General features: G+C 41.3%; 1 protein-coding gene across 6 annotated transcripts in view; it reads right to left on the reverse strand.

Annotated features, from left to right (window-relative positions):
* The window catches only part of hdac9b (histone deacetylase 9b), a 542,867-nt gene that overhangs the window by 128,318 nt on the left and 387,392 nt on the right, over positions 1 to 27,157 (reverse strand). For all 6 annotated transcript variants that reach the window (XM_055661563.1, XM_055661579.1, XM_055661556.1 and 3 more), the window contains one exon: positions 351 to 482. In XM_055661563.1, the coding sequence (XP_055517538.1) occupies positions 351 to 482 (132 nt within the window). The remainder of the gene's footprint in view (positions 1 to 350; positions 483 to 27,157) is intronic.

Below are 27,157 nucleotides of genomic sequence, written 5' to 3' on the forward strand. Positions count from 1 at the left end.
TAATTGGTTTAAAACATAATTAGCGATAATTCTGGAGAGAAAAGAGTTTGAGGAAAAAGACATGAAAGAAGAGATCAGGAATAAGATTACATAAAACAGTCATTTGGAATGAAATAGCTTTTCCTACTGCTATGTGTTTTTATCTCGTATCTGAACTTTCTTCCATGTCCTGTGTCTATTCCATTCCCACACCCAGAAAAATTGTTTCTTCTCAAAGGAACAGCTACTTTAGTTTTTGTGCCATTGGACGAAACTGAGACACAGCCAAGATATTGGCATAATGATATCTGTACATATCTGTATAAAACAATATCTGTTTTTTTAGAGAGATTTATGTTTATCCCAACTACCTGTTCTCTCAAGTGTTCTCTTCTTGAACGTGCTGATAATGGTACCATCTTTTCTGCGCAATAATGGACTACTCCTCCTCTCTGCCACTTTCTGTTTTAACCTGGAACGCACCTTCAAGTTTGGCTCCGAGGCTGTGAAAACAAGTAAGGAGAATCAGAATAACATTTATACAACATATCAGGGAGAGTGTGGAGGGGCCAAGAAAAGTAAACTTAGCTGAACACATTAAAAAAAATAAAAAATAGAATATCCTAGACAAGATCTAGTTTGACATCGACAGTGAACAACACAGTGGAGAGGATAGAAAGGGAAGTCTGCCTTTCGATTCTAAACTTATTAAAAACATCTCCATAACATTATAAATGTAGAGCATAGACTTGCAGAGTATTAAAGCACAGAAACAGGCCCTTTGGCACAACTCATCCCAGCTAAACTTGTCTCATATGCCTGTGATTGATCTATATCTCTTGAAATCTTTCCTATACATGCATCTGTCCAAATTTTGTTTAAATGATGTTATTAATGTAGGACCTTAAATTAAATCATGTACTCACAAAGGCATCAACCATCCCAAGTTCTTAGTCATACATATCACTAACAACCCGGTCTGACCCAATCACTTTGATGCTATGGTCAAGAAAACGCAGCAGCGCCTCGACTTCCTCATAAGATTAAGGAAATTCAGCACGTCTCCAATGACACGTAACAATTTCTACAGATGCACCTTAGAAAGCATATTTTAAGGATGCATCTCAACATGGTTTGGCAGCTGCTCTGCCTATGCCCACAAGACAGTGTGGAGAGTTGTTGGATGGAGCCCAGTCCATTGCACAAACAATCCACCCCACGATTTACTCTGTCTATATCTCACGTTGCTTCAGGAAAGCGGTCAACATATTCAAGGAATACTTGTACTCTTTTTTCCCTATTCTCCACTCTCCCATTGGGCAAAAGATTAAAAAGTTTGAAAGCATATACCGTCATATTTAGGAACAACTTTTCCCCCCACTGTTGTCGAACTATTGAATGGATGTCTCATGAGCTAAGACTGTAGTTCCAATCTCCCAACCTACATCATGGCGGCTTTTGAACTTTTAGAAAAATGAATTTTCTCTGCAGCTGTATAACCTACACACTGTTTATTTTCTTTATTTTTACACTATCAGTTTTACTTGTGTACGGTTTGATTTTATTCACATAAGGTATATACAGGGAGAGCACAACAAACAAGGTTTTTTATTATATCTGGCATTTGTGACATAAATAAACCAATACAAAACTTTGAGTTGGGGATGCATCGTATATACCATGAGCATTGTATTTGAGCATCGTATCTACCATGAAAACAAAATGATGAGTTTAAAATGGAAACAAAAATATAAAACTGCTCCAAGACATGCTCAGATTTTCCAATTAAATTGTGTTTAAAAAAAAAAAGTATGAATAATATTTTTTGACATCTTATTGATAAACAGCCTGTTATATAACCATCCAATTTCCAATGTTGTTGATTTCAGTCAGACAGCTCCATGTTCTTAATTATTTTTCATCTGCTGAAGTTGTAAAATTACCCCTCTTATTTTTTTTAAACCGCCGACAAAACATGCACATTTATTGTTTTTGCAAGGATAACATTGAGGGCAACAGAAAAAAAATATTACTTGATGTTAACAATGGTGCCATGCAAAATATTACTTGAATTAAAAAATGCGGTTTCAAATCAACTCCAATATTTGTTCTGAAAAGCTGACGTTCCATTAAGCTTTGAGGAAATGATGTCTCCTGAAGTCCTATATTTGGGGAAGGTGGAACCAAGATCAATTTGCAAGAAAGTTTCATCAGTCAGGGGGGGGGATACAGACTGCCTGTCTCAATCACTCAGTAAAGGAATATTGCTTTGCAATGTGTAACTTATTTTATAAATAATGTACCAGAGTTATTTTAGTTTAGGTAACCGGCCATTCTCCAGCATCTTAGATAGGTAATGAGCAAAGATATTTATGCTAAAATTCTACTCTCCACAATACTTGCATAGAATAGACCCACCTATATAATAACCCACCTTGGATTACTTTGCTGCACATCAGAGTTGTGCATTTCAAGTGGCATACCACTTGATAAGTGCACAGTGAAGTGCATTAAGAGAAACTTACAGTTAATAATCTTTGCAATATCTTCAAGCATTTTCTACCTAAATGTTGGACCAAAAGTAAAATGATTTCACATATGCTGTTCATTTTCACAATTTATTCTGAGGCTCATTGCTAAATCACCACAATTCCCTGATTGGAAAGGAATCAATCTGAATCATGTCTAGAAAGACAATGTGAATGTGAGTATATGTATATTAAAGAGTGTGTGATTGTGAAGAAGAGGGTGCAGTAAAATATGAAGCAACGAATGGCACATAAACTAAAAAAAAAAAAAGCATGACAAATGGCACTTTAATCTGAAAGACAACACAAAAAATAATAAAGGAAGAGAGAGAGATCATAAACTGAGCAAATATGAAAGTAAACAAAGTAAAGTAAAAACAAAAAACTATGAATCTGGAAATTTGCAGTCCCTTTGTGCTTTGGACCTTGAGCAATGAGTGTATGGTCAACCTAAAACCCAAGGCAGGCTTGTAAAAGATGCTTTTCAACATTATTTGGTTGAACTACCAAAATCTGGTCTTCCTCCAGTTGTAGCCCATTGGAACTGGTACTATTCCCCTTCGGACCAAGAGGAGAAATGTACAAGATCATGACTGCTTTAGAAACAATAAATAGAGAGATATTGCACCCATTTTCTGGCAGTTCAAGGAGTGAGATTTAAAGTTTTGTGCAAAATAAAAACAATGGAAGGAGTTAGGAGGGAGGATATGAAGATTTTATCTTATTGCATGTAGTTATGATCTGGAATTCATTGCTTAAAAAGGTGGTAGAAACAGAATTATTAAATGCTTTCGAAATGAGATTGGATAGACATCTAGGAGGTTATAAAATACAGGACTGCCGGGAAAGAGTTTGAAAATGGATTAATTATATTATTGAATCAGCATAGGGAAACAATGTGCTAAAGGGCTTCCCTCTACGCTGAAACAATTCTATGACTGTAATCCTCAAGAATAAGATTACGGGCAGAAGCCACATTGAGAGAATCTACATTCAGCAACTACAGAGAGAAAGCGTTTTTTTTTAGTGGCCTGGAAGCCTGGTTTAAAGGGCAATGGCAGATCCTGTATAATCTGACAGCAGGAGGTCATTTTAATATTGTAAACACCCACAGTTTGCAGATTTACATTACAGCAAAATGCATTGCAATGCTGTTCAAGGATTAAATGAGAGAAAGTGTAACAGATATTTGGTGGTTATCACCTTTATAAATTGCAGTCCTGGAGGTCCAGCAGAACCAAAGGCAAGGGACGGACTTGGGGAAAATGCCAGCTTTTCTGGAGATTCATACAGCACCAGCAGCATTCTGGTCTTTCTTGAGATTCTTTGTCAGCATTCAGTTAATGATTCTGTGGTCTTCCAGCACTGATATTCCAAGAAACATATTTCAGCTCCAAATGAAGTATGTGTCATTGTGTTTATTTTTGTTTTAGAAAGCTACACTGGTGGGCCAGCTGAAAATCTAGTTTTGTGGTATTGCAGTGTTAAGATAATATTATGCAATTGTGCAGATATCTAGCAAAGGGGATCTAGTCTTCCACGTAATGCTTTCATTCTCATGGCTGATGGACAGAGATCAACAAATTAAAACAGAGGGTGCCAGGGGAATGGATATAAAGACAGAGATCTTGACGTTTCTTTTCAATTTTATTTAAACCAGATTCCACTTATTTAACAGCCCATGACCCGTTTTCATTATACGTGATTTGGTGCCTCCTTCATCTCAGGGTCAGATGACTGTCATATTTATTAAATGTTTTGTAAAGCCATTTCCGTTACAATCACATGTACAAAAGCAGTCACAGTTAAGTGCAACTTCAGTGGAATTTATCAGGTAAGGTTGTGTTTGATTTGAAAATATTCAACGCATTCACAATGGTAAATGAGAGGTAGTGAAGGGTAGAAGCTGAAGAAAGAAGCCATTTGGCCCATCATGTTCGTGCCAAACTTTAAGTAACCATCTCCACTAGTCCCAATTTCCGGCACTTGGTTTGTAGCCGCCTGTTCCCTGGCGATTCAAATACTCATCCAGATACTTCATAATGATTCACTGACTCTACCACCCATCTGACAACCATCCACCTGGTGAAAAATTATTCCTCCAATCTGCTGCGGGGATATGTTTCTCACTATCTACTGTATCTTTATCCCCCGTCATTTAGTACAATTTTACCAGGTTTTCCCCTCAGCCTCATTCACTCCATGAGAAACAAACCCAACCAGATTCATTACTGAAACATTCCATCCCAGGCAACATTCTGCTGAATCTCCTCTCCACCATCTACAATGCAATCACCTCCCATGTACAATGTGGTGACCAGAATTGCTGACAATTTTCCAACATGGCCTAAACATGGCCTAAAAAAATCTGAAGAAGGTTCTCGACCCAAAACGTCACCCATTCCTTCTCTCCAGAGATGCAGCCTGATCTGCTGAGTTACTCCAATATTGTGTGTTTATGGCTTAAACAATGTTCTACAAAGTTGTACCAGAGCCTTCCAGCTCTTATATTCCATCCCCTAGATAAAGAAGCTTGTGGAATAATATCCCAGGGTTTTTGTACTACCCTAGCTACGGTGCTGCTGACCTTATGGATCTTTCGAAGTGTATACTAAAGAAGGTCTGTTCTCAGTACTGCTAAGGGCCCTACCACCCTCCAGCTACCGGGTTCTGGTGACCAATGATGATGGCTGGAGTTCCAAACATTCTTTGTTTTTGATGGTTCTTGTCTCTAGGAACTGCAGTTATCCAAGAAAATGGAGAATACTACATCAAACTTCCAACGTGCCTTGTAAAATGTAGAATACTTTGCAGGATCACAAGATGAGTTCCTTGTCTCCCTTAACTCACAGGTACCATTGATTGTGATAATGAAAAATATAGTTCTACAAAAAGGTTCAATCAATAGCCATTTGTTAGCCACCTGAAAGAGTTGGTGTGTTCGAATTGAACCCTTTAATCCTGGGGTGAAGGATGCCAGTCATTTCTGTATCTACAGATTCCGACTGGAATGTTTTGGGTAACAACAAGATCCATCCTGATAGCGACCTCCATTTGGTATATCTCTGACAGTAATTATTTACGCGGAGAAGTCAAATTGAGTGAGGTGCTGTCGAGCGCTGTGGTACTTCCAAACTACTTTGAGGGCGGCACGGTGACGCAGTGGTAGAGTTGCTGTCTTACAGTGCTTGCAGCACTGGAGTCCTGGAGTTGTTCCCGACTAAGGGTGCTGTCTGTATGCAGTTTGTACGTTCTCCCCATGACCGCGTGGATTTCTCTGAGACCTTCGGTTTCCTCCCACACACCAAAGATGTACAGGTTTAATTCGCCCTAGTGCATGTAGAATAGTGTAAACGTGCAAGGATTGCTTGTCGGTGCAGACTCGGCGGGCCAAATGGCCAGTTTCCTTGTTGAATCTACCTCCTGGATGGCAGAACAGATTGAGGGTTAAAAATCAAACAGCTCACGATCAGGCAGCCCTCTCAAGGAACAACAGTACACAATGTGCTGAGGCCTCCATTGCAGGCGTAAGATAGAGTAAGAATAAGAAAAACTAAAAGGAATGTGATTCATCCTCTGGGCACCTGAGGATAACCATCAGTGGTAAAACTGCATGTTCAGCAGTTAGTGCAAAATGAAGCAAGGAACACACTCCAGTCTGCTCAGTCATTTTATTCATAATCGCATACCGCAGAGCAGTAAAGGCATTTCCATTCGAGCAGTTGACTAATGTGATGCAAATCCTCTGGGTTTGGTGAGCGCTCCTCAGGGCAAGCTGAAAGAAACTGGAATTATCCACAACTTTTCTGCATGCACAGCTGCATAAATTAGTTTCTATTTTTGGCAATATTTTCATCCCTTGTTCCAATTCAGATCAATCGTACAAACAGAACACTTCCTGTCAAGTGTCCTGAAGATCTCTGCTCACACAAGAGAGAAAGTTTTAACAGCTTTGCTCATACAGCGGGGTGTTCTATCATGATGTTCCATTGCTGCAATTGATCTATGGGGAACCAAAAAGGACAAACTATACTGTTTTCAAGCAAAAATAACATTCTACAAGTATTTTCTTGTGGTCAAATGAAAAAAAAAGCCTAAGGTCAAAGAATTTCATATTTGTCAGGTTCTGTGGTAATTGTAATAATACGAATTCATGCCTCTAGTTTCTCTCTTCCCTAAGTCTGAGGAAGGGTCCCGATCCGAAACGTTACCTACTCCTTTTCTCTCGAGATGCTGCCTGATCCGTTGAGTCACTCAAGCATTTTGTGTCTACCTCGTATTCAAACAACATTCATGTTGGATAAAATGAAGTGGTAGGAAATAGTCAGAACACCTTTTAAGATCTATTTGCTTCTGGAAAATAGTTTCCCCAAAATGATATTGAGGCTGAAAGGGTTGAGTTATGTGGTCAGTTTCAATACAGTACATGTGATTAACGTACAAGGCCTCTCTGTGTCAAGAATTTGCCATGACCTACTAGTATATTAGATGTCATCAGAGGTGACTTTTTGCCATTGTTAACATTGCCCACATGGAAATTATATGTGATATTGTACTTGAAATAGAGTTCCAGGTGTTGAATCAAACTGTAAAGTTGGTGAAAGTCACACAAAGTCCACTCATTTTCCGCAGATTCAGATGACCTGTCATTTTGTGAGATGTGCAAAATAATCTTTGCTTCAATTCTACCTAGACTCTTTTCCTCAACTCTTCTTCCAGATCGTTGACATCTGCATTGGTTCACTCAAACTGAAGTTGAACATTTCAAACATTTGAACATTTGTTGCCATATTGCAACCTGCTCTCACCTGGAGTAACCTGCACAAGAAGCTGGTGAGACTGCGCTTAGAATATTGTGTGCAATATTAATCACATACAATACTGGGGGTTGGCTGGCCTCAAAGAGGTAGAGTATATAAATTGATCAGGGGCATGGGTAAGGTGAATGGTCACAATCCCTTTCCTGGGTTAGGGTAGTTTAAAACTAAAGTGCATAGATTTAAGGTAAGAGGGGAAAGATTAAAAAGGGACCTGAAGGGCAACTTGTTTGCATAGTGTGGGATGGGTATATGGAGCAGGGAACCGAGGGTAAAATATGGGGTGTTACCTAAAATTGGAGACCAATGTTCATACTGGAAACGTAGAAAAATAGGTGCAGGAGTAGGCCATTCAGCCCTTCGAGCCAGCACAGCCATGGCTGATCATCTAAAATCAGTACCCCGTTCCTGCTTTATCCCGATATCCCTTGATTCCTTCAGCCCAAAGAGCTAAATCTAACTCTTGAAATTACTGTTGGCTTGTAAACTCTCCAAGCAAATTGAGGTGCTATTCCCCCTGTTTGCGTGTGACCTTACTCTGACAATGGAGTAGGCCCATGACCAGAAGGTCCATATGGGAATTGGAAGGGGGGATTAATGTCATTTAAAAAAAATTTAAAAGTCGGGTTTATGTGCCAACTTATTGTACAAAGACATTTCTGTGACTCACAGAAAGATCAGTTTCTTTCAAAGTAAATGAACAGACCACACAACTAAGTTCTACACCATTACCTATCTTGAGATTGCTTTATGCATTGAATCTTCCACTGAGGGAACAGACTGATCAACTCAAGAACCAACAGAGATTAGAGTAACTTCTTAGGTTTTCCAGTTGCAGTGGTCGGATCAGCAGAGTGTATTACCAATGAAGCCAGTGCAGTATCACTGAGAGCTGGAATCTCCTGCTCTTAATGTCAGCAGGTTGATCTGCCGTTAAATGATCCAGCTCTGCAGAGATTGTAATGTAACGGGACCATCGAACAGCAGGAATCATCTTGCTGAATGAGAAACCAACCACTCCCATGGTGTGTAGCTCTGTTTGGGGTCCCCTAGACCGTGGACATGATGGGGGAGCCTGGGGTTTATGCAAGTGAATTTTGTCCATTGTCATTTCTGCACAAAGTACCAGCCAATAACAATTGAAGGCAGAAGCTGGGTTAAGTATGTTAAATTATTTTTGAAATACTACATTTTTCACAATCTAGGTTGTCCGGAAAACCCGTGACATTTCTTGGCCATGTAGATCTTTGGGTGTTGGTGTGTGGAGGGACATGATGCCATTTCCCAAAATAGGACACAGCTGAGAATCAACACAGGGATGTTTCTATTTTGACCACCTAGGAATTGAACAAGAAATACCATCGTCTTGGGCGTGAGCAGTCACGTGTCTGCTGCCTCCCCCACTGTGTTGTTAAGCGCCAAGCGGCATGGATAAGCTCATGTCATAGGAGCAGAATTAGGCCATTCAGCCCATCGAGCTTACTCCACCATTTAATCATGGCTGATCTATCTTCCTTTGTCAAACCCATTCTCCTGCCTTCTCCCTGTAATCTTTGACTCTCTTACTAATCAAGAACCTGTCAATCTCCGCTTTAAAAATGCCCAATGACTTGGCCTCCACTGCCATCTGTGGAAATGAATTTCACACTCACCACCCTCTGATTAAATAAATTCCTCCTCATCTCCATTCTGAAGGCATGTCCTTTTATTCTGAGGCTGTGCCCTCTTGTCCTAGACTCTCCCACTGGTGGAAACATCCTCTCCACATCCACTCTACCCAGGCCTTTCATTATTTTTGGATTAAACCACTGATCTAATGCTGAAATCAGTCACGTGTTCAGTGGACTGATGGATGAATATGAAACAGTGTAGATCACAGCTTGCAGGTAGTATCACTTTCCAGAAAGCTGTGTTAAGGTGCAAAGAATGAGACATGAACCCTGTGTGCTTTCCTCCCTTGCTCATCCTAAGCAGAGCTCATGTGAATTTGCTGATTCAAGACCTCAGTTCTACAAGAACCCAGCAGTAAACTTGTATCATGCCAATTCATCAGCACTGCCATCATTCTAAAGGTTCTCTTGAAGTACTTATCAAACTAAAAGAGGGAAACCGAGCAGACATTTGAAACCACAAAAATCAGCCTATAAGCCATTTCCAAGACTGATCCTTAAAGGATAAATACTTGCAGGCTGCAAAGAAAGTGGTTATCTTCAATGGGATATAGGTAGCAATAATAGTGGAGACAGCTTTTCATGTCATTTCAGAAGAATTTCAAAACTCTCACTTAAATAAGAGTTTGGAGAGAATGCAGAGGTACTGTCCAATATATTGGCAAGATTGGAAAATTGTAGGAATGATTAGGTGAGCAAAAATTGTTTTCTTTCAAACAGAAGAGGCTGATGGGAAACTTAATTGAGGTACAGAAAATCAAGAGTGGCCTAGATATATTAAATAGGGAGGTCCAATTTTCCTTGACAGAAAGGTTCAATCAAGTGACATAGATTTAAAAGAATTGGTTAAAGAATTATCGGGACGATGAGGAAAGTATTTTCCAACCAGTGGGCTAATGGGAGGCAGAAACACATTACGTAAAAGTAGTATTTGGATGAACACTTGAAGAGTGTTCATCCCACTAGGGGCGCCACATTGAAGGCAGCCTCTGCCTACAGCCTGTCTGTTTTTCAATCTTTTTTTAATTTTAGTCAGTTTTAAAGTTTGTGTTGGATGTTTCTTTAGTTTTGTTTATGTGGGGGAGGGGGTAGGGTAAGGGGGAAACCGTTTCCCAGTCATTTCCTGGCGAGGAAGCGACTATTCTCCGAGTCGCGTCCTCGCCCCCCTCCTCGCGGCCTACCACCTGGATTGGAGCGGCCTTTCCTGCCGGGGACCAAACCGGAGCTTCAGCAGCGGCGGCGCAGCGCTGGATACATCGCGGAGCGGGCGATGCCTACCTGGATCCCTGTTTGGAACTCCGGAGTGCTGGCTGCTGCTCCAACATCGCGGAGCTGGGGTTTGCAGAGCTTCCAGCGTGGCCGGTGCTGACTTCAACATCGCGGGGTCCTGGGGCAATTTGTCGAGGGCCGCCAGTGTTAAATCTCCGCCCAGTGCGGCCTGTGGACTTCGGGAGCTGCGGACTCCGGTAGGAGGTGACCAACTCGGATGTCCAAGCCACTGAGGACATCCTCCAGTCCCGGCGTCGGACTTCCATCATTTCGGCGAGCGGGCTTGATCATCGGGCTGCCCTTAGCGGTGACAGCGGGGGTTTGGGAGCCCCCCAACAACGGGAGGACAACAGAGGAGGATGACTGAATTTTGGAGCCTTCCCTCAGTGAGAAATTTTGATCCCGCTGTGTGGGGATGTTTGTGTTAAGACTGTGTGTTATGTACTCTCTATTACTTGTATGGCTGTATGGCGACCACACATTGTGACAAATAAATGTATCTTGTATCTTGTCTTGAGTCAAGAATACAGATGAAGTGTGGGAAGGTGGAATTAGGCTGGGCTGCTCTTTTTGGATCGGTATATGGAGGATGTTCTGAATGATTTGTACAATTCTATGACTTCCAGGTTCAGAGTGAATGAAATTAACAAAAACCAAACAGTTCTTTACTTTTATTATTACAAACTATCACTTGGATGACGATCAATCAAAAAGGTCTAGGTGGACACCAGCTACAATCACATTTATTACAAAAATCTTTAAGGTCTAAAAAAACCCTTTTCTGGATATTTAAATGTTAAAAAACTAAACCAAACATGAGCCATGTTTCAACCTTGCTTGTACGACATTCATTTTGTAAATTAAGTCATCTAACATAACTTTCAGATGAGGAAACAAAATATTAGTTTAAAAAAATACAACCTTTGCACATGCCACTAGCAAACATGTACAAATAACAGAATAATGCTTTGAAGACGGAGGAGTTAGTTCTGTGTTCATGGAAGCATTCATTTAAGAAAGTTTCGAAATCAGCCTTCCAGCACAGTTTGTGGTTTCCAGCAATCAATGGACGTTAATGACATGGATGACATTGCAATTAAACATTACTAATTGACTAGGGATGTTTGGAGCCCTTTTGACGTATATATGACATCAAAGGTCAAATGTTTTGGGATAGCTGTTTGCAATGTAGATGAATGAGAAATGTGTTTGGCTCTAGGTTATTCTTTAATGATATTATTCTCATATGCATAGAATTTAGTAAGAATCTTCTGAACTGGAATATGGAGTAGGAAAGAATAACCAATTCACATTTTAATAGTTTTAAGATAATTTAGAATTTAAAAATCCATACGTCTACATATTGTTGCTAGCTGGTCTCCGACTGTGAGAAAATGTAAAATTTCAATTGTGGCGAATAGAACACTTATACCTCTCATCCTTGACCAAATAACTTTCCAACATTATAGTGTTTGATCAGAGTGTTATATTTCTCCAATCCAGCCATAATTAATACATCATAAATTAATTTCATCTTGCACTTCCATGTCATTTGCCTTTCTGATTCATTCTGAAATAACATTGATAATTGAGTTAATTAGATGTTTTCTTATTGTACATCTATCATTTATCTGCCATCCAGACAAACAATCTTCTGTTTCACTAACGACAGGGTAAAAAATTATAAGCCTAGAAATTAATTTAAGTGATGCCCATTTTGTAACATAATATAATTTCCATGAAAATATTGTTGTTAAAGAAAATCAAGGATTTGCAGCAAGGATTGTGAAATGAGGAATTTTCCTTTGAGTTGTTTTATATGGCCAGCACATGAGTATGCAGAAGCACCCTGATGTGCAATATAGATCGGAATTTATAAGCAAATGTGTGTGTTAGAAATTTTAGAACCGAGTGAGTAAAAAGTTAAACCTGAAGGCACTTTATCTGAATGTGCATGGTATTTACAACGAGGAGGTGAGTTGATGGCTTAAATAGAAACAAATTATTTTGACGTAATCATGATTGCAGTGATATGATTTTGCGTGACCAATACTGAGAATCTAATATTCCAGATTATTCATAGAAACATAGAAATTAGGTGCAGGAGTAGGCCATTCGGCCCTTCGAGCCTGCACCGCCATTCAATATGATCATGGCTGATCATCCAACTCAGTATCCCGTACCTGCCTTCTCTCCATACCCCCTGATCCCCTTAGCCACAAGGGCCACATCTAACTCCCTCTTAAATATAGCCAATGAACTGCTCAACTACCCTCTGTGGCAGAGAGTTCCAGAGATTCACCACTCTCTGTGTGAAAAAAGTTCTTCTCATCTCGGTTTTAAAGGATTTCCCCCTTATCCTTAAATGTCCCATTTCTCAACAAAACTGGGAAAACACAAAAAGGAGGTGAGATAATACTGTTAATCAAGAAAGGCATCGATGTAGTTGTGGAGAGTGATATGGGAGCAGTAGATCATGATGTGGAATCAGTTCGCCTGGAAATAAGGAAAAGCAGGAAAAATGAAACGCTTGTAGATGTGATCTATCGACCTCACTATCACAATAATTATATAAAATTAATCTAGTTACAAACTAATGGTAAATTTCCCAAGAGATCTAGAATATTAAAATAGACATGAATTAATCACCTTGATATTTCAGACCGAGGCATAGTCAATCAGATTTGGAAGGATTTTTCCCTTGATTTTATCTTCATTGTCTCCAAAGGTACTTGGATTTTTTTTTTAAAGCAAACAACCTGAAATTAGCAGCAGCGCAGAAAAGGAGACCTGATCTGTCCTTCTCACTGGCATAGGTTGGTGATTAGTTCTTCTGATTACTGTACATCATGTATGGCTGGCACTATTGGAATTTCGCATTTCAATGGATTTTGATCCAACACTGTGTAAATTGGAATGCTAGTTCACCAAATGAAATGCCAATTAAATAATTTCTTTAAATTACCAGGAACAAAAAAAAATCTAATGGTTACATGCATACCGTAAACCCATGGGCACAATTAATTATGACTAAAGGAATTGGAAACAGCTGAGTCACATTCCCAGTGGTGTCTTTAAATGGAGAGAACAATGGGTAATGCATTACAATGTAATGTCTTTACTCCTGGGAATTAACTTTCCCATTGACAAATTCCTCCACATTACCAGAAATGTTATGTTCTGGAATTTTATTGAAAAATATTGTGTTGTTTGGAAACAGGAATGTTTGCCACAAAACATCTGACTCAGCAACGATCTCCAGCATTGCCTTAGTTTTTTAATTGTATAATAAATGTTCTGTTAAACCACAAAGATATCTAAACAAATACATTTAAAAAGTCATACTGGATTACTAACTGGATTACTTTATCTATTGGGGTTATTCATTATTCTTTCTCAACAGTCTCCTGATGATGGCCATGAGACTTTGTTATGATGGTATGTTACTGAAATTTCCTAATGGCAGTAAGATACTGTTCTCCACTGCAGTTGAGCACTTCCAGTTAATAGAAAGTGCTGATTATTGTACATCATGTATAGCTGGTACTATTGGAATTAACCATTTCAATGGATTTTGACCCAACACTGTAAATTGGAATGCTATTTCACCAAATGGGATGCCAATTACATTAGGTCTTTAAATTTCCAGGAACAAAAAAAAATGTATTACGGTTATGCCTTCAGCTGGCACCTTTGATTAGAGAACGTATTAAAATATAAGCTGCATTTCCATTCTTAACTACACTTTGAGACTGCATAATCACCACCATATCAAGTAACTACTTAAAAGACTGCGATTCAATATGTCTGTACAAGAACATCATATGGCAACTTGATGGGACGAGTTAAGCTGCCCAATCTAATTGTTATATGGTTATCTACTGAAGTATTTGCCTCAGCCTCACCACTGCTGGAAGGTGCTAAAAAGTGACAAGTCATTTATAATTATTATTTGGAGAAACCTTCAATGTACTGCTGGAAATGTTTACCCACAGCAGAGAAAATACCTCAGCCTTTCAATGATGAGAGTTACAGAGATGTCAAAGAGAATCTCAAAGAGAAAGGAAATTATTTAAAAGCTGTAAAACTCCAAAAGACAAAGGGAAAATATTCTGAAAGTTACGCGGGTTAGTCAACTCTCTAACTGCTTAATCTCTGGGAAATTGACAGAGATTTCCTCAATTATATGCTGCAATTTTCAGCTTTAAAATATTAATTTCAAACCTTTTTCCCATCCATCTATTGTATAAAATACTAACATAATTTATTTTTACGGCTGGATTGGAACTGAAGAAATGTCTACAGTAGTCACAGATGAATAGATGAGTAGTCTCAGATGAATTTTCTCCAACTAAACACTGAAAATATCAAAGCCATTGCTTTTAGTCTGTGCCACAAATTCTACTCCATTGGTCAAAATTCCAATCCTTTCCCTGGGAAAGAGTGAGACTGCACCAGACTAATTGCAACATTGGTGCAATATTTGACCTCAAAATAGACTTAAAACACATATGCCTACCATGCCGATAATCATTTATTTTCATCTCCGTAATTTGGTCAACCACCCTGCCACAGTTCACCTGGTGCTGACATGTTTATTCACACCTCTACCAAATCATTGAACTTGTTGTCAAACTGCTAGTATATCCGTTTTAAGATTTAGTTCATCAAAGATCAGCTTTGCTTCTACTATCGAGTTCCAATCTCCTATGTCCACAAATGCATGTTTGTTTCATGTTATGTAGCACAATGATTTTAACATTCAGATTCTTGTTTTCAAATCCTTTCTATGGGTTTGGTAATACTGAATTTTATAAGATTATATTTTGTTGTTCATGGTAAAATGAGCAAAGCATCACAAAATCAATGCAAAAATGACAACTTTGGATGGTAGAGAACAACTTTATCTATCTATACATAACTAAAACTCTGATCTTGTGCTCTTCCAGTTTGCGTGCTTTTACTATTTGCGCAGAAACAGTACATGATAGTGCTAAGATTTTTTGCCACCTTACTCGCCATTCCACTGTGCTACAAGTGCACCAAGTTTTGTTTCGATCGGTGGTATATTTTAAAAGTTATTAAAAATCTTTAAAAACGTGGATGCACAGATTGGTCTCTTCTCCTATAAGTCAGCGCCACGGAGATTGGTCTCCTCTCCTGTCAGTCAACACCATGGCTGGTACAGTGATGCCCCTTCCTGCACCATAGCCTCTCCCACCACACTCACAAACTCCTCTCTCCCTTCCTCACAGTAACTTGTCGACCGTCTCCCCTACCACTGATGGCGGCCGCGGGATGGTGGGTTTCAGTGGAGGCCCTGGTCCCGTCTCTCTCTCCCTCACTCACCGCTCTTCCCCACCCGCCCTCTGTGGCAATGGCGGTCTCGTCTACTGGTCCCTCTGTGGCTACCGGTGAATGGCTGCGACCTCCTCTGCTGCCGCTGCTGCTGCCACCATTGTGGTAACTCACCCTCACGGCCCTCTCGGAGGAGATCTTCTCCACCAGCTCATCGAAACTTGTGGTTCCCACCGTGATGAACACCAACTCTAGCCCACCTACTGCTTGGCCCGGCGGCGGCAGCGAGCCGGCAGACAGGTAGGCAGGTGGGCAGGGCGGGGACGGGCTGAGTGGCAGGGCAGGCAGGGTGGGGATGGACCAAGCGACAGCAGTGGGTGGTCGGGTAGAATGTGGACGGGCCAAGCGGCCGCTGAGCCGGTGTGGGTGGAGGGAGGGAGCGTCGGGTTACAGGGTGGCCGAGTAGTTTGCGCGGAGTTTGAGTAACACACACACACACACACACACACACACACACACACACACACACACACACACACACACACACACACACACACACACACACACACACACAGCAAACCGGTGCAATCATCAAGTCAACGGGATCTAAACCACAGCTAACAATGAATGACCTGTGGAGGAAGGAACTGCAGATGCTGCTTTTTATGGATGAAGGGAGGGAGGGAGCGAATGAGGGTAGGGGAAAGGAAAGGGAAGGAGAGGTGAGGGAGGGATTGATGGAGGGGAGGAGGAGAGAGGAAAGAAGAGGGAGGGCGAAGAGGAGGGGTAGGGAGTGTTGGGGATGAGGAGAAATGAGCCGCGCCTGCACAGTTGGAAGCTATACGTGAGTGGTGGAATATTGCTTTGGGGGAATGGGTTGCATTGGGGGAAAGGGTGAGTGGTGGAATATTGCGTTGGGGGAGCAAACCCAATGGGTCTGCACTTAGTCTAGTATCTCTCTAAAGAGGCAAGATCACCAAATACATAAAGAAACAGACGGACATAAATGGTAAGCTTAGTGGGACAGTTACCATTGCAAAGAAAAGGTGACTAGCCAGAGTAAGAGTCAAAGAAAGGGCATGGAATGATGTTGCAAAATACTGTAAAAATAGCATAGTACTGACAGCAGCGTGTCAGTTTTTTCTACTTTTTTTTTAGTGTGTTTAAATGTATGTTTTTAAGATTTCTCTGTGTGTCTTGTGTGGGGGGGGGTAAGGGGGAAACCGCTTGGGTTGCCTCCTCCACGGAGAGGCAAAGTTTTCCATGTCGCCTCCCCCATGGACTCACATTGAGGATCGGTGAGGCCTTTCTCGGAGACATTCCCGGGGCTTCAGCAGCGGGCGCAGCGTGGACTCTCATCACGGAGCGGGCGAGCCATCGCTGGGGGTCGCCAGAGGGGAGCGCTCCGTTCCCTGGCCCGCGGCAGCCTGAAGCCGAGGTCTGCAGAGCTCCAGCTGGTGCGGCGTCCGCAGCCTGGGATCCCTCGTTGGAGACCGAGGAGAAGAAGAGCTCCGACCGCCGGACCGCGGCCTACTTCCAGCGCGGGCGCGGCGGGGACTTACCATCAGGAGCGGGATCCCTCGCTGGGGACCCCTGGAGAAGAGCTCTGACCACCGGCCCTGTAGTCTGCGGTGCTTCTGGCTGCGGCGCGGCAGGAACTTTAAATCTTCGATCGCCGGCCTGCGGCCTACACCAACCTGAAGCCGCGTTCTCCGGTAGGGAAGCACCGATTCAGTACTTACCTGGACTTTTCACCTTGTCTACACATCTGGACGCCTGCAGCGGCAGCTGCGGAGGGTTGAGGTCCCGACCACGGGGGAAAAATGGAGGAGGACTGGCCAAATTTTGTGCCTTCCACCACAGTGATGAATGCTGTGGTGGATGTTTGTGTTACATTTTTATTGTGTTTTGTGTGTTCTTTCTCATTGTATCGCTGCTGGCAAATTCATTTCACTAGCACTTTATGTGCAAGTGACGAATAAAACTGATTGATTGATATTTAAAAAAATCCAAAAGATAATAATCAGTAGCAAAATGATTTAAAATCTCTGATCACAAAAGTGAAAATAAGAAGGGTCTTGACCCGAAACGTCGCCTATTCCTTCTCTGCATAGATGCTGCCTCACTTGCTGAGTTTCTCCAGCATATTTGTCCACCTTCAACTTCTTGATTAATTATTCTGTTGGTATTTACAGTGCAGGTTGAGAGTTAGCAAACGGAACATTTTAAGGAAGCTACCAAAAATTCAGGAAGATAGTTCAGCAAAATGAATATAAGATTACTAAATAATAGTAACGAGGGGAATGCTGTCACATCGGAGTAAAACATTCCCAGGACCAGGTGGTTTTCTACACAACGTTTGAAAGAAAGTAATTGAAAAGATTGCAGATGTTTTAACTATATTCTTCCAAAGTTCTCTTGAAACTAAGTTATCTTAAAAGACACTTTGCTATTTATGTAAGGCAAGAAAGGGAAGCCAGGGATTTACGTTTAGGTTTATTATTGTCCCATGTACCAAGGTACATTAAAAACTTTGTTTTACATGCTATCCAATCTGATCAGATACACTATAAATACAAACAAGTCAAGTGCAAATGCAGATAGAGCAAAGAGGAAGATACAGAGTGCAGAATACAGAGTGAGTGAATGCAACTAGAAAAATGGCTACCCAATGTCGAAAAGCTTGTAGAAGTTATGGAATAATAGACATTCAGTGAACCCATCAATTTTTAGAAAATGTAATTCACTGCTAATTTATATAAGGAAAAAGAGTTTCCTCCTGTACCATTTGGAGGTCATCAGCTGATACTACCTCACCCTTATAAAAATAGCCTGTTTATAAAAAAACAAAGATTCCTGTCAAGCTTCATTCAAACATTGTTTGTTTTCTTTGCAGATGACAGCTGCCAATCTAGCATGTTTGATAACATTTAGAAAGAACAAGTGCTCGCTTTGTGTGGACTCTGTTATGTGCTGACCTCAAATCAAGGCTTAATGAGGACAGACAGGAAATGGGGGAGGGGGCTCACAATGAACAGGCAGTGATCTGGTGGCCAAAAAGCAAATACTGGAAATCTGAGCAACAGGAAATGACTTTCTTGGAAGCTGTCGATATTTCTGTAAAAATCTGGTGGTAAAAGATTTCATTGCTTTGCATGTCAATGCAGTCAAGCAGGAAAAACAAAAGAGCAAAATGATTCTACTGCAAACCCTGGTTGGAAATAATTCCTACACCTGTGAAACCCATGGCCACGAAGAGGGATGTTAAAGGGCACTGTCATCCTGGTAAAGCAATCAGAGTATAATTTTGAAAGCACATGTGGAATGATGTAATTTGTGTCATAAATGTCTGCAAGAGCTATTTTAAAGTAGGGTGGTATGAAAAGAAATCAGTTTCACTTCACATCAGCTGTAAAGTCAATATAGGGCAAATGCAGAATCGAGGCAGACCAGTGCTGGAGGAAAGCAAATTGGAATTCCCTGAGCAAATGCCCAATCCCTCCATTTTGATGTTGGGTTAAAGGTTAATACCCAATTAATGTCATCTAAATTTGTATTACCATAAAGCTGAAATTCTTCTTCTTCGAGGTTCTACTGCTAATGAAAATATATCCAAAAAAAATGCTTAAAGAATTGATGTAGAATTGATAGGCTTGTAGAAATTACAATATTATGTGGTGTCAGGGTGTAAATAGATTTGGGAGTTAATACAAAATAGATATTTTGGCATAGCTGACCCAGTATTTGCTTCATCTCATATTCAGTTCCATAGACTTTAATTAATTGATGCCAAAAGCAACTCCATCTGTTTTTTATCTCGGCCAAACTCCAAATTCATCTTCGTATCTCTTGCAGAATGAACTGTTGTTTGGTCAATTCAGCAAGAGTGGAAATATTGAAGCTATGAAGATTAAATTGCAAGCTGATTGCAAGTTACAAATCTCCATGAAATGTTTCAAGAAAAATTTACCTCAGCATGGCTTTATTGTACAACTAGACTGTGCAGTTGCCCCATCGCAATATTCCACCACTCACCTGTTCCCCCAACGCAACCCATTCCCCAACGTAATATTGCAGCACTAACATATCCCACAACTGCACAGGTGCGGCTCATTTCCCCTCATCCCCCAGCACTCCATCCCCCTCCTCTGCACCCTCCCTCTTTCCCTTCTCCTCCTCCCCTCCCCCAAGCCCCCTCACATCTCCCTCCCTCTACTTTCCCCTACTGTCATTCACTCCCTCCCTCCATAACTCCTCTCCCCTCCCTACCCCCTATCACCCACTCCTCACCTCCCCTATCCCCCCACTATCCTTCCTCACCTCCCCCACTGTCCCCCCTCTCCCTCCATATCCCCTTCCTCTCCCTCAACCCGCCCACTCTACCTCCTCGCCTTCCCAGGATCTTTCCCCTCCTCCCCTCCCCAATCCCTCCTGCACCTCTCCCTCCCTCCCCTATCCTCATTCACTCTGTCTCTCCCTCCATAAAAAGCAGCATCTGCAGTTCCTTCCTCCATTGTTAGCTGTGGCTTAGATCCCATTGATGACGATTAGACCAGTTTACATCGTCTGCGTGTGTGTGTGTGTGTGAGTGTGTGTGTGTGTGTGAGTTACTCAAACTCTGCGCAAACTGCTCAGCCACCCTGCAACCTGACTCTCCCTCCCTCTGTCCACTCTGGCTCAGCCACCGCTCGGCCCGTCCCCATCCTGCCGGACCACGCGCTGCTGCCGTTCGGCCCGTCCCCGCCCTGCCCACCCTCCTGCCTGCTCGCTGCCGCCGCCGTGCCGGGCTGTTGGTGAGGAGTGGGATGGAGTTCATGTCGTCTCCATGGGCAGCATGAGTTTCAATGAGCTGGTGGAGGAGATCTCCTCCGAGAAGATCGTGAAGGTGAGTTACCACAGCGGCGGCGGAGGCGGACGGTCACCGCCGTTCACCCGGGAGGACGGGTAGATGGGACCACCATTGCTGCAGAGGGTGGGTGGGGGAGAGGGGTGAGTGAGGGAGAGAGAGATAGGACCAGGGCCTTCACTTAAGCTCCCTGCACGGCTGCCACTGGTGGTGGGGGTGACGGTTACAAGTTACAGTGAGGAGGAGAGAGAGGAGTTTGTGAGTGAGGTGGGAGAGGCCACGGTGCAGGAAGGGGCATCGCCATTCTGGTTGTGGCATTGACTGACAGGAGGGGAGACCAATCTACGTGGCACTGACTGGCAGAAGAGACCAATCTGCGCATGCGCAGTTTTAAAGATTTTTAAATGTTAATAACTTTTAAAATATACCACCGATCGGAACAAAATGTTGCACTGGCAGCACAGGAGAATGGCGAGTAAGGTGGTAAAAAATCGGAGCACCATAGCGTTCCGGTTTTGTGCAAATAGAAAATCCACGCAAACAGGAAGAGCGCAAGGTCAGAGTTTTAGTTATGTATAGATGGATAAATCAGTGCTAGGTTGTCAATACAAGTTCATGCGAGTTGTCAATACAGGAGAAATGCATGGCATCAAGTTCAAAAAATAATTAGCATGGTTTCATGAGATGCTAATTGTGTGATTTGTAAATGTATGCCTTGGAAAAGTGAGATGTCTGGTCGGTATTCTCTGTTTTAATCCTTTTCTGATATTCACTTCTATTGAAGCATAAATGCCAACACTACTGATGTTCTGATCAATCAATGGATGCACCACCAAGTCCAAAGAGATATAATTATTCACTGAACTGAGGGGCTGGATGCATTTCATGTCTCTGATTTAAAAATTCTTTAAAAGCCCAAAAACGTTTTAAAAGGCTATCAGGAACATTTGGAGCCATGGCCAAAGGATATACTTCCATTGCTTTCCATTGCAATTCCAACACCTTCCATTGCCTTTCAGATGGATATCGTAAAGATAGTCAACTGTGTTACTTTCTAATGGTTCAGGACAGCTTCCTTCCAAAAGAAACTATAAAGATATAAGCTACTATTCTTATTTTGCAAGATTAAAGCACAAAACAAGAATACAGAGCAGAGTGTGGTTAATGTCATGTCTTCGGACCAATCTAATGCTCCTTGAGCACAAATCCAATTATTGAGAGTACCTAATGTTCTAAGCCTTTAACCGCTCATTATTGATCATTGGCTCAACTTATTTCCCACCATTAATACATTTAACATTAGAGCTATTCACCTCACACATTTGAGCTGGTTCAGGGTTCCAGTCCTTGAGAAAAAAGGATACAATTCTAATCATTCTGCTGATTGGATCCCACAATTTAGTGTTTAAAATTTCTAGTTCATTTTCTACTCATACAAATTGTTTCATTTCTTCACTAATTATTTCATCTTCAGGAGAGGGAGGCTGTATTAACATTCTCCACACCTGCTCTCTGAGCTGCTAACCCTGGGTTAATCAACACCGCTACAGAGTTAGACTGAACTCTCACTCTTGCACATGATAAATAATAGCAATATTTGTGACTCAAATAACACTATAAGCCCACTGGCTTTGCAAAATCAATGGAGGAAGGCTATGGAAGAAGACGGCATGATGGCACAGTGGTTGAGTTGCTGCCTTACAGCTCTTGCAACGCTGGAGACCCAGGTTTGATCATGACTACTGGTGCTGTCTGTACAAAGTTTGTACGTTTTCCCTGTGAACTTGTGGGTTTTTCCGAAATCTTCGCTTTCCTTCCACACTCCAAAGACATACAGGTTTGTAGTTTATTGGCTTGGTATTAGTGTAAATTGTCACCAGTGTGTGCAGGATAGTGTTAATGTGCGGGAATCGTTGGTCGGTGCGGACTCGGTGGGGCAAAGGGCCTGTGCTGTATCTCTAAACTAACCTAAACTAACCTGACGACGAAAAGGAGAGATAGCTTCAAAAGATAGTTTAAATCCAACTATTGCATCTATTTTGATGGCACTAGGGCGGATTGAATGAAACAATCACATGAAACACTGCAGATGCTGGAACCTTTAGCAAAAAATAAAGTGCTGAAGGGATTCAATGGGTCAGGGCAGCATCTGTTGAGGGAAATGGACAGAACAACGTTTCAGTACGGGACTCTTCTTAAATCTGAAGAAAAATGCCCATCGTCTATCCATTCCCTGCACAAATGCTGCCTGGCTTGCTGAGCCCCTAGGACACTTTGTAACACAAACAGCTTCAAATCAAGCCCCACTCATTAAACAAAGATAACGTCTAAACCGATTTCACGGCAAACATGCATGGGGAATCTTACTTTACCAGTTCTGCACTAATTAGCATATATCACACATTTTGTCATACAGTAGATCAGTTTAACAGGCGTGAGTGTGTGTCACTGTGATTCAATGTGAAGTTAAGCAACAACAAAAAAAAGATTTTGAACCATTTCCTTCAGTGCACAGTAGAATGAAGCAAAACTTGAGCCGGACTGTAATTTGTAATAATAAAAGGCAACAGGAGGTATCATTTTTGGTTCTACGACTTCCACAAGAGAAAATTAAAGAGAACATTTGTGACTGATGACATGGTTATGAGCCACTCAGAATGCTCAAGGCTTTTCTTTCCTTTTCCTTCCACCCTTAATGGTGTTTAATAGGTTTTCCAAACCTCCAGAAAAAGCAGGGGATGCTGATTTATAAGAGTCCTGTTCAATTTTGCTAATGGGCAAGTCTTGGCAGATTTGGTAACGTATAGGACCTATTGAAATCCATACCAGGTTGTTAGAGAAATCAGTTTTGTCATAATTGTTAGTGATTTTTTTCCTTTATACTATCCAAACGCACAGACCCACAATAAGGTATGGGTAACAGGAGCTATCCATCATCTCAACTTTCCCAAATCAGATTCTTCAGAGATTTTAAATTATGAGAATAGCAATTATGTCCATTGGACACGTTCAAAAAGTGAGGAAGTTTAGTAAGAGTAGCATCACTTTAAAGCTTGATCTTGTATTTATCCGAACTCCATTCTTTCAGAAAGAATCACTGGTTACAAGTAATTAACGTGGTAAAATCCAGAAAATGGGATTAGTACAGATCAGCACAATGGTTGGCATGGACACCTGTGGCATACAAGGACAGATGTTTGAGCCATTGCCTGACATCACCGGAGATCCAGGTTCAATCCTGATCTCGGGTGCTGTCTGCCTGAAATTTTGCTTGTTTTACCTGTGACTGCATGCGCTTTCTGCAAATGCTGAGGTTTCCTTCCACATGCTAAAGCTTTGCATGTTGGTCAGCTCAAGTTCAAGTTCACATTTATTGTCACATGCACCAATTAAGGTACAGTGATATTTGAGTTACCATACAGCCGTACAAGTAAAAAGAACACCACACACAATAGAGTTTAACATAAACATCCATCACAGTGAAATCAACATTCACTGGCAGGAGCCAGTAAGGGGAGCCATCAAGGGGGACCAGAGGGGAAGGGGCTGGAGCTGGGGGTGGAGGGGAGGTGCGCCCGGCCCCACCAGCGCGCGGCCCCACCAGCGCCCGGCCCCACCAGCACCTGGCTCACACCTCACTTCCCAGGATCTTGAGGTTGCAGCAGTGGGCCTCGCAGTTAGTCAGGCTCTGGGCCGCTCTGCACTCTGCTCGCTCTGCTCTTTCAGCTTCATTGTGACAGAGGAGCCAGCCAATCAGTGCGGCGATGGTGTGCCAGAAAGGGCCTCGCCATCTCCGGCCTGGGTGTGACCATCCCGGGTGAACAAATTTGCGCATGCGCGGTTTTTAAAGATTTTTACACCTCACTAACTTTTACAATATGCCACAGATCAGAACAAAAGTTGTTGCACTCGCAGCACAGGAGAATGATGAGTGAGCTGGCGAAAAATCGCAGCACTATCGCGGACTGTTTTTGCGCAAATAGAAAAACTGCGCAAACTGGAAGAGCACAAGATTAGAGTTTTGGTTATGTATAGATAACTCTGTTTCCATATAATGTAATATAACATAAACATAATCTAATTTACATATAATTTATCCAACATATAATGTAATTTTAAGTCAAATTATTTTTTATTACCTTCGAATAACAATGCAATCAGGAAGGATGGCCATTTTGAAGGGTGTGGAGACAGAAAATAACACACTCACTATTCGACAAAATTGATGCCAGCCAACCCCCAGTTAAGCAGAGGTTATAGAAATAGGAGAATGAGGCCCGATTGTCAGCTCCATAGGTACAAACGTTCGCGGCTGAGCTCATCACTTTCCCTTACCTGCCACATCTCATATACTGTCATTTCCTCAGTGCCCCAACATCTATCAACAATCATATCTTCCAAGACTGACAGTCTTTTTCTAGTTTATTCTTCACTGCAAACATCAGATGCCTTCATTCTGTTATTTCTTTGAAAAAGCAGACAGAATAATATTGACCTTCTGACTCAGACTCTCAGTTTATTGATGCTTTGCTAAAAATACTTTGCCACTTTGATCTCAGACAATTTATATTAGATGTGACTGTCTGGTGGAGCGGGAGCATAAATCCAACAGATTTTCTGCTCCTGGAGGAAACAATACGTTGGCTGCATTGCATTTGCTGTTGCCAGAGCATCAGGTGACAGAGAGAATGGATGTGGCGTGCCGCCGTTTAACATCACCAAAACCTCATTATTCTTGTGAGGGAGGAGAACAGCTGCAGTAACCACAGGGAATGCTGTTCCCCAGAGTTGCTGAAGGAAAATTTATATTTTAGAGGGATGATGTGCCATTACAATTTTGTTCCTTTGGGCACTTGAACCGTTTCATTTGAAATGTTGTTCTAAAGCTAAAAACAGTGGCGCATTTCCGCAGCTGCGTCAATTTGTACCCGGTATGATTGAATTCAAGTGACAGGAAAGGATTACAATTATAATTCTATTATCTTGTATAGCAATCACTCTCAATACACATTATGACACTTCTTCATACTTGCATCAATGCCATTGTTATCACCAATAGGAGCATTAGTATACAAACTACACCATTGGTGCTCATTTTAACTCATCACTAAACAGCTGTATTGCTTTCGGGCCGATAAAAACACAGGAAGCATGTCATCAGGATTTTGCTAATATTTCTATATATTTGATAAATAACAGTGTATTGATTAGTATTTGGCTTCAGACGGAGCAACAAGTGTCTCTTATAGAAATGGTATTAATATACAAACAAGACTTATGATACAAAATTATCTTGTGATGGCAATGAGAAGATTATTTATAATTAGTCTGGTTTTGAATAACTAACATGAGGAGATCTTGCATACAAATGGCAGGTTATCCTATGATTTTGGAGGAGGCTTAATTTTAGCCCCAGGGGAAGGAAGGGAAAACAGCCTCCCATTGTGTTAAAGGTCACCCAGAAGCCCAGCCAAAGAGTCTGGCCAATAATGTGGGTGTTCCTGTGACAAGGCATCAAGAAATGGTCCTGTGGAGATGCCATCGGCTCTTTGCAGTCCCCAGAGTCTGGGCAAAGGATTCGAGTCATCTCAGTAGCTTAGGGTCATTTGGCATGTGTCATCCTTGTTTCCTTTGCGCTTCCTGCAAAAGCTTCAGGACAGAGGTCAGCTGACACAAGACCAATAAGGTTATCGATCCAAGGACACAAGGTTAGAGCCCATTTGGGTTTTTTTTCCAAGTGACGTGACGTACACTGTAACTCATGCTGTTTCTATGTGTAACACTCTGTAACGTGTTGATCACAAACTCGAATGCCTGCAAACAATTAAGGCACTCTGGTCTTTTCATTAACCTTTTCCGTAGATTTTGTCTAATGTTGCCCACGACATTCCAGCACAATTCTGTATGGTGCACTAGCTTACATGAAAAGTACTTAACTAGAATTTACTCCACATCAGTAAATCCACTTATGTGAACACTTGATATTAACAAACTCCTTGTAAATTCCATTGACAATTTTTTTTTAAATACCAATTTGTTTCTGTATTGCTCTGGCACAAATATCCACATTGGAGTAAATGTTTGTTCATTTTACGTACAGTAGTGATCTGCTTTCAACAATTATGCAAAAGGAAACATAGATTTTGCACAGTTTTATTGAATTAGAGAGGCTGGGGAATATTTGATTTTCTCTCCGTGGTCTATTTTCACATTGATGCGCTTGCTACAATCAACAATAACTGCTACTGATCAGGAAAAAAAAATTGCCCAAGAGGATTATCAGAATCATGGAAATCCTCAATTTCAACATGTCTTTGAGTTTGGCGCCACCTGTGGTGTCTAGCAGCATTGCAAACAGCATGCAAAACTAATCAGATTATAAAACTCAATGGCAGCAAAGTAGGAAGCAAAAATAAATTATAAATCCTGTTTTATCCACTTTACAGGCACTAGAATGAAGATCAAAAGATACAACTAGGTCAGAGAAAAATGAAACATCATAATCTTTAAATGTTTTTTACAAATTATTTTAAAAACATTTATATAAATGAATATAAAATATATGAATATAAAATAATTATTTTAAAAATGTTTAACTGTTAGTTTGATGAAATAGGACTCAACACTTGTAACATTTTAATTTAATCCACTCGTTCAGCATGACTAAAAACTCTGCCACTACTCATTAAAGAAAGTTTAGCATTTTTCAGTTTCAAGATACAGCATAGATACAGGTCATTTGGCCCACAT

Source organism: Leucoraja erinacea, chromosome 2 (genome assembly GCF_028641065.1).
Source record: "Leucoraja erinacea ecotype New England chromosome 2, Leri_hhj_1, whole genome shotgun sequence".
Lineage (NCBI taxonomy): Eukaryota > Metazoa > Chordata > Chondrichthyes > Rajiformes > Rajidae > Leucoraja > Leucoraja erinaceus.